Here is a 9,411-nt window from a genome sequence, read left to right on the forward strand (position 1 = left end):
GCCTAAAGACCACGACCTTCTCAAGGGCTCTGTTTCCGGTTCAAATTTTCCAGATTACTTCTAGCAGGGTATGTTTTATGCTATGCATCCTATTGTGTACATAAGATTTAGGGTGTTTTATGGCGTCACACAACACGTTGATTCTTTTGGGGGTATGTGTATATACACACACATATGTTCACGTTTCATATACTATATATACATATACACATGTTTTATGTATACATGTACAATTTTATAATTTTCATACTATTAACGTATTTCTTGAAAAACTTTTAACTGTATGACCAAAATGAGTCCATTTTGATTACATGTTCAGCAATAAATAGTAATATATTTATGACTGTATATATCTAAATCGGCCGGTCACGGTAGCCGAGCGGTCTAAGGCATGTACTGTCTTCGCTCGCTTGGAAACCGGGATCGTGGGGTCGAATCCCACTCAGGGCATGGATGTTTAGTTTGTGTGTGTGCGTTTTTCTGTGTTTGTGTACAGGTAGAGGCCTTGCGACGAGCTGATCACCCGCCCAAGGAGTCCTACGGAATGTGTAAGATCTAGAAAAACCGAAGTGAACGGAGAAGTTCATGGAGGTAGGCCTAGGCCCACTGGGGCTGTAGTTCCAAGAAAAAACAAATGTCTAAATCTAGTGATAGCTAACCATGACCGAAACATGTGGAGTTCAATATCTTAAACTACCTGATCTCTTGATATATTCAGTTCAACGGCTTATTACATACAGCAGAATCAGTGTGTTGTGTGACGTCATAAAAAACCTCCCAATTCTAGAGGGGGCTGTACTATAATTCAGATGGTTGTCCAGTAAGAGCATGGAAATAACATACAAAACTGTTGTACTGCACGGCACAGAAACTTGGAAACTCATAGGGAAAATGGCATCCACTATGAAAACCTGGGGAAAAAAGATTTTAAGAAAAATTTACGTACAAAAATCTGAACAAGGGGTATGTAGAATAAGAAGCATTCTGGAAGTATAAAATGCACACAGCTCAGCCGATATTGTGACCGAAATCAAAATTAGAAGACTGAAATGGCTAGGACACGTCACCAGAATGGAAGATACAAAGAAGGACACTTAATACTAAACAGAAAGGCAGATGTGGAGTTGGAAATACCAAATTGAGATGGTTAGATGACGAAGAGGCTGACATTCAAATTCTAGGTGTAAAAATGTGAAGACTAAAAGGCTCAACTCAGAAAACAATGGGAGGCATCTGTAACGGAGGATAAGGCTAAACTGAAAGGACCGTAAAGCCTGAGGAAGAAGAAGACGTTGGCTTTTCCCAGAAGCCAGGCTTCAATCTCACTGACTTCATGTGAGAGTCATGGTGGACAAAGTGAATTGAACCAGATCTTTCTTCGAGTTCCTTTGGTTTCCCCCTGCTAATCAACACTCAACTATTGTTCCATATTCATCCATCACCAACCCCTGAGGTGAGGGGTAGCCCTGACCAGGCAGCATACAGGCCTCTCTGTCCTTGGAAGAGCAGTTAACTGCAAGGAGTATAATCCTTTNGGAGAAGACAAATTCCCGGCATTTTATGGAAACTGAAGGTACATTACCGTGTACACAAAAGCCCACCACTAGTCCATATATTGAGCCAGATGAATTCAATCCATACACACACTTCCATACTATTTCTATAAAATCCATTTTGATACTATTCTCCAATTGATGCCTGGGATTTCCAAGTGGTCTCTTGCCTTCGGATTACACTACAAAACCTTAATATACATTTATATTCTATCCCATGCGTGCTATATGTCGCGTCCATCTCATCCTCGTTGATTTTGTTATCCTGTTAACATGCGGGAGGATCAACTAGTATGGCGCTTTTCATTACACAATTCTTTCCAATCTGCTCAGAGCCCCTACCACAAAAACACTATCTTGCATTCTTTCCTTAATGCGACAGACCAATTTTCATGCCCAGGCAAAACAACGGGTAAAACTATATTAGGTACTTTTGTATATTTTAATCTCTACGCCTTTAGATACCAGATGAGAAGACAAAATGTTCTATGGAAGCAGGGATTTCCCAAATTTAATATGTTCTTAATTTCTTCACGAATAAAATTTTGATACAGTTCGTCGTTCACTAATATCTGAGCCTTGTAGCTATTCCACAGAATCCATGACATGTTACGATTCTGCCACACGTTCTCGTGACGAGACCTCAGGATACATTCATTTTGGATTTGAGGTTGTGACAACGGTGATTATGAACATTAACTGTCAAGCGGGTTGTAACGTGGTATGATTCGGAGACAGCCCGACGTTTCACACAAACATATCGCCTCCATCTTCACGGTCGAAGAGTCAGCCAAGCAAGAAACCAACAGAAGTTGGCGGCAAGCTCAGATTTCTTTGCCTATTTTCCATCCCTGAAGATGTAGAATATATGTTTCTCTGAAAGATCGGGATCTCCCCGAACTACACAGTGTTGCAATCCAGAAGACCGGACTCTTAGTGACGTATTTAGTGTTGTCTGTACTTACTTCTAGACTTCTGGCAAGTTCAATAATTTCGATTTATATGTTATAGTTCATTTTTCAATATATGACGTCATTAATTATGAATGTTTCCGAATAGGGGACTAGTAGGTGGTCTAAATCAATGAAGCTGATACACACATTACCTCGGTTGCCATGTGGAGATCCCAGAGGAAAGCAGAAAACCGCCAGAACAAGTGCGCACACCAGATAATGATTCCAGCTAGCAACATCTGTATCGCACAAGATAACAGCCATCACTTCCCGACAATCAGCACAGATCACAACAGGATAAGCAACACCACTCGTTTATCGACATTTTTATTGAAGAATACACACACACGCAACAAAATAACCAATTCACCGATGGTCTTGTCTTGGTATTGTTGCAAAAAGTTAGACTTCCGACACACGTGGAATAAATATCAAATACACGCTTCACGTTTAGAACAAATGTTCACACTTTTCTTCCACAGAACTCCTAACTGGTTGTCAAAAGTGAAAGACGTTATAGCGATATCACTTGAAGTGCGACTGAAGTCTGAAGATTATAAGAGAACATTGCACGCCCAACACTCAAAAAGTCACTTGCTACCTAACAAAATTGTACGCAAATGAAAATGTAGGGCAGTAACCCACATTTAGGTCCTTGGATGAGGGTGGAGTGGGGAGTAGAAAATCACATAAGGTACATGACAGAACGTTAACAAAAAGCAAACGTGATTGTAATATCGGTGAGGCATGCAGCTGCATGTGACTACCATACACGCTTAAGATGGAGGCGTAGCGGTATAGATGCCTTCACGTTCCTGCACGTAAAAGTGTTTCTCTTCTTTTCATAAATTTTTATTCTGACAAATCTCTTAGTACCCTAGTTCCACTTTCATCTTAACGTAGAAAACGATCGCATTTTACTTTCACTTCGCGTCCTACTACGTGCGTTAAAATAACGCGGCATTACAAACAAGCGCCATTTAAATTTACAGAGCCTTCATTTGTTTTTAATATAATAATGGCGGCAAAAATTATACTATTAATTACATTAGATTTCTTTAGTATATAGGCCTGTACTTGATCCTAAACATCTTTCTCAGAGTTACATATAATTGGCGATCCGTGAAAATCTGTGCGTAAGAAAATGAAACAGTAAAAAATTCACTATAAAACATAATTCCTATATGAAAACTGTGAAATTCTGGCTATCTGAATATACACACTAGAGATTATCGTAATACAATACAGTTTTAACCTGCAATTCTCCACGAAAAAAGACGTACGTCTTTGATTTAGACTTCTACTATTTGCGACGAAACGGTTGTCCTTCGCGATTTCAGTGGTTTGTATGTTAATTTGTGCGAATTATTTTCCCCCTCATAGGTAATCAGTGACCGAAACATGTAGTGGAACTGACAGTACCTTGTGGAATACAGACTGTGTGACTGCAGTCACTTTACGTACGGACGAGGCCTGTGCTATGTTATAATTCAAAATTATCTTCTGAAAACATGGATTTCTTTCGAGTCCCTGGACGGGGGATCGGCCCATCACAAGGTCTCTATCTACACAGAACAACACAAACAGAGGAAAAAAAAAAAGAACGCGGACACGCATCCATGTCTCAAGTGGCATTCAAGTCCTCAATCCCACTGTTCGAATGGTTAAAGATACTACGCCCAACAGACCCTGTGGGTTATCAGCTAGGATAAATTTAATCTTAATATTAGTACCAAGGTTTTGTGTTCTTCATAATGTCCACACTGGCCGTGGGGCCCACTCAGCCTCCTGAACAATAGGCACCAGGGGCTGTTTCCTCGGGGATAAAGCGGCAGAAGCGTGAAGGTGACCAGTCACCTCCAGCTGGAGTCGAGGTTTAGAATAATGGAGCTGTATCTTCATTCCACCATATGTCTTCATGGTTTAGTCCTTAATTAATTAAGGGAAGGTAGGAAGGGATAACTTTACTTTTTACATTATTAGTGGTAGGCAAATATGCTTCTAGTCACGATAATTACTGAATGATTGAAAAATTCTACCTTCTGTGATTTAATGCTGTGTAGTACATTTAACGTCAATCGACGTTTCGGAGGAACATGTCGCATCCATCTTCAGGACCTCAGAATAAGCCGAGCAAGAAACCAGCGTGAAAGCAGGTGGTAAACAGAGATCATTCGACCCTGAGCATGGAGGCGACATGTTCCTCCGAAACGTTGTTTGACTTTCAACGGATTACAGGGCGTTATATCCCAGAAGATAAAACTATTCATAACCGCCGCTGTTAGAACCTCAAACCCTATATAGTCAATGTTTATTCGGATTTTTAGTTACTCCAATGACGCACATAAACAAACAAAACAAATTCCGTGGCTTTAGCTCGCAAGCGAACTATACCGACCGAGCGACCGCCGCTTGTCGGCGAAGTATGTGCCAACTTTAGCGGATAGAGAGTGTCGCGTGATCAGCGCAACGAATCCCCACGGCCATTAATTTCGGTTCTCTAGACCTGACGAACGAAGCACATGGTTGCAAGAAATAGTTCAACCTAAAAAGAAATCTATCTTTTAATTTCTTCCTTTCTTCATTATTACATGGTACAAAACAGATAAACTCGGGCCCTATACATTTAAACTTCTGTTTGTTTAGCAAAATACTCTTTACAAACCACATTTTCTTTCACCGGTATTTTATTACAGATGACAAGAATGTTGCTGGTAACACTTTTTAGCGTCTCCGGGGGGGGATCGCAGTCCAACTGAACCTGCAGAAAGGTAAAAGGCAAAGTTGTCCCTGTGCTTAATTAAGTACCACGCCATGAAGGCGTATGAGGAGTGAATGTATAGATCCACGTATTCTTGACCGACCTGGGCACTAGTTGGTGGTGAGCGGCCAGCTTCACGCTCCAGCCGCTTTACCCCCGAGGAAAAGCCACCGATGCCCATTGGCTAGAAGACTAGGATGGCCTCAGAACCTATCTGGACGACTTGGAGAGTACAGAAATCTTACTCCTACCGGCCGTCCAGCCCGCAGACAGCCACTATACCGGCTCCCGAGTCTGGGGAAAACGAAACGTTTTTATTTTTTTCAGCCCCCCCCCCCGGTAGGTCAGAACATCCTATTGTCTCCTCGTGTGAATGTGAAGGTTGTGGTCAAGTTGTGTGTTTTTTTTACGACGACAGAGACTGATAAGATTAAACGGAGGCACCGATTTCGACCGACTGGCCCCCTAGACACCAACTTGATATCATTAGGGCCTTCCCGTTCTGGTACGACCGTCGTTTAAGATTTTATTTATGGATTTCTCCACAGCTGTGACTTTCTCTACCGTAACACACATGTCGACAAATGTAAAAATAATTGTAATTCCTTGTATCAGTATTGTCACGTTTCCTTCCCTTTTCAACTCCGATGCTTATTTTAAAAATCCGGCGAGAAGATACCTGACCTGGATCGGCCTGTTCGTATTCCTCTCGAGCTTGCTTCTCTAAATTCCCTTCCAGTCACGGGTGCCAATATCTTTTTTTTTTTTTTTGAGGGGAGAACCAGTTTTACAAAGAGGGGCAGCCACAAAATTCGCTTACAAACTTTTAAGCCGTTTAAGACAAGTTTTACTATTTTTCTGTGTTTTAAATTTTAATATTATTAATATATGCTACAGTTCTTTTTTCTTCAAACTTAATTAAAAATATATCAGCGAAGGGAGGGGAGTCAGATTACCATCCCCGCCGACGCCCATGCTACCAGACGTCTAGCCCGTCTAACCATTCTCTCCGTACGAATACTGCATAGTAGCGCTGGTGAGAAACAGAACAGTAGGTATATACTAGAAAATTTTTATCGTCCCTAGAAACCATGTGACTTCTTTCCATGGCCTCGGTGTAGCTGACATAGAACCGAGAGAATCCAAGTTTTCATTTATTTATTTGCTTCATGGCGATTTTAGTAGTTCAGACCCTACAGCGTCGAATGATAGGGTCATCAGTGAATCCGAAAGGCTGCGGAAAGATACGATTGTGGTCCAAGAGGTCAGGAGAGGGGCACGCCAAGCATCAATCTAACGTCCTAGATTTCTGAAGACATGAAAGAGGAAACACACCAATATTAACGCAAAAAATTAAGTTTTTTTTTTTTAAATACTGTTCTATCTTGAATAGTCTAAGGCGATCCGGAAAAATATTCTTAAATGACTTCCAGGAAAGTTTGTAAGCAAATTATCCTATTGCTCCTCTCCTTGCCCTGCTCGGGGACAACCACTTGCGGGAGCCCATGGTCGTGGCCGAATTAACGGAATTTGGCTAGACGGCCAGCGTAACCACGTCCGCAGGCCAGTCTCCGGGTCGAGACGATCCAGTATATTGCTAAAGGATCCTCTGTATTCTTACACTATCTTCCGACTAAATAAACTACATACTCGTACTACCTAAAACCGGATGAAGCCAGTAGTTTAATTGGGGTTACCACGGCAAAGTGCAAAGCCGATAACTTCACTGCATTACTTTGCAAATATTTCAATTATTCCATAATTTGCAACTATCAAATAATCGATAGCTTCTATTCGATTGTCCCCATGAACAGTAACTGTACGTTACTAACCTGTGTTGTGTATCGTTTGGAAGCAGAATTATAATGGCTGTACATGATAAGCCTTCACAAAGGAAACTTCCAGCATGGATGACTCTGGTAAGTTACGCGTTAATTTTGTAATGACTAAAGACGTAATTTCATGTAATGAAATTGCTCTTATACGTAAACAGGAGGAATTCGTACATTCTTCGGTTACATTACTCAACAAGGTTATGGTTAACATAAAAACAATGCTGATATCAGAAGTGCTTCCCCGATTTTGTCAAAGCAGCCAATTTCGTATGTTATTAAAAGGAAAGTTATAATTTGTTCTGGTCAGGCAAATGGGTATGAACGTTTTGAAGGAACATACTGTGCAAAAACCACAATAAGAATTTTAAGTGTAATGAAAACTCAGTTCAAATATTGCCTGGCAATTTTTTGCTTGTCTATTTAATTCACTGTGCTGCAATTCAGCCATAAAATGATATCCACGAAGTTTAAGTCACAGACAAGGTTACTAGCACAAGTTGCCCAACAAATCAAGCTTCTCACCCAGAACCAAACTTCCATCTGCTCATTTCATGTGGGAACTGTTGGAAACAAAATTTTCTTCAAATTCAGACCAGTAACCCATACTCCCAGACATCATCATGAGCAGGTGGTCTAATTATTTCAGTGGCCCAGATTATATAGTGAAGAATGATGATAATTATATTAAGGCTGTAGAAATAAGTCCTGTGGATCTACTGCCTCTACATCACATTCATGCTGTTATGCCCCTCCAGCATACATTCCTAATTCTCCTCCAGTCCTCTGGCCATTGTGTTCACAGGAATGTTGGCAGTGATGATTTTTACTACTGATAAACACTTTGGGCTGGTTTGACTTCAGCTGTGGAGGGCTGGAGGGGAATACAACTTTCATTCACACTGTCTATGAGACTTGTTTTTGTGGCATAATGACTAATGAACTGGAAAGGATATAAAATGGAGCTGTCATGCCCTAATTTGAGGTACTATTTTGGCATTTACTGTATTTTATAGTGGCATATAATGGTTTAGAAAGATCCAGAAATATTTTATTTCTGAACTACACCAGTGCATTGCAATTTGTAGGACCATTTTTTCAGAGAAAAAATGTCACACACTGGAAAATACAGCATCCACAGGGCCTAAGGAAGGCTACAAAAAACCTCAGCCAGGATACCTTTCTAATTCAAAATATTCATCCTACCCTTCTTCCAAACCATTGTCATTTAACATGTCATTGGCACAGCTCTAAATAAACTCGGAAGTAACCCAAGTACATTCTTAGCAAGGCAGCTGGAACAGCACATTTGAGATAATGACTTGGCTGTGGCCTGGAAGACCAAGGAGCAAGAGATATCTTCTCCATAATGTTCAGCCGTCCTCTACTGTAACTACGATGTTAGGTTGGCTTTCTGATTTTGAAAAACATACACTGCTTCCCGAGTGGGGCGCAATTATGTCATTTGAAGTGTAATAGCTGGCCAGTTTTGGGGCTAAAGAAGATTCTGACTTGACACTTATGTTCTCATAAATAAAATAGGTGAAGCAGTCAGGTCAGAGTTGACTGTAAACAGATGCTGTGTTGCTGCTAGCAACTTCACAGGACTGGTATTTGAGACTTCATAGGAAAAGGATGCGTTTAATGGCAGCTCCATGTACACATGGGGGCAAGTGGTAGCATAGTTGGTTGAGGCACTATGCTACAAGCTGGAAGGTCATGGGTTTGATTCCTGATGAGGTCACTGGATTTTTTCAATTTACCAACATTTCCCAAGGGAGCTGGAATATTATAGTTGGTATAGCAAATAGCTATGGACTGGACGACCAAGGGGTTGGAGTTCGAGTCCCATTAGGGTCAAGAATTTTCTCGACTGGCTCTGGGGTTCACCCAACCTCCTATCCAATGGGTACTGGAGCTCTTTCCCATGGGGGGTAAAGTGGCTGGGGTGTGAAGCTGACCACTCACCTCCAGCTAGTGCCAAGGTGAAGAAAATGTGGATCTATACATCCACTCCCCCATATGCCTTCATGGCTTAATGCTTAATTACATGGAAAACTTTACCTAATCCTTCCAGCTGCACTATGACCCTGGGTTTGACTCAGACTCTAACAGAAATGAGTACCAGGAATCTTCCTGGGGGGTAAAGGGCAGCCGCTGCATAGGGCTGACAACCTTAACACCATCTGTGGGCAGATTGTCTAGAAAATGTGGGAACCTCAAAGTCTCACAATCTCATGGGCCGTCACGGCCTGTTAGAGGGATAGCTTTACCTCTTACCATGCACACGCGCGCACACACACACACACACA

The 9,411-nt window shown here is 41.4% G+C and overlaps 1 protein-coding gene across 3 annotated transcripts in view; it reads left to right on the top strand.

The window, feature by feature from the left end:
• The first annotated feature begins 6,812 nt into the window (after positions 1–6,812).
• Positions 6,813–9,411, top strand: part of LOC111864494 (Werner Syndrome-like exonuclease) — a 20,679-nt gene continuing 18,080 nt past the window's right edge. The window contains exon 1 of one of the 3 annotated variants that reach the window (XM_023851773.2): positions 6,813–7,186. In XM_023851773.2, the coding sequence (XP_023707541.1) occupies positions 7,133–7,186 (54 nt within the window). In that variant the 5' untranslated portion in view covers positions 6,813–7,132. The remainder of the gene's footprint in view (positions 7,187–9,411) is intronic. The other 2 variants (XM_023851771.2, XM_033751462.1) reach the window with 2 other exon arrangements.

The sequence above is a fragment of the Cryptotermes secundus genome, unplaced genomic scaffold, assembly GCF_002891405.2.
Source record: "Cryptotermes secundus unplaced genomic scaffold, Csec_1.0 scaffold854, whole genome shotgun sequence".
NCBI lineage: Eukaryota > Metazoa > Arthropoda > Insecta > Blattodea > Kalotermitidae > Cryptotermes > Cryptotermes secundus.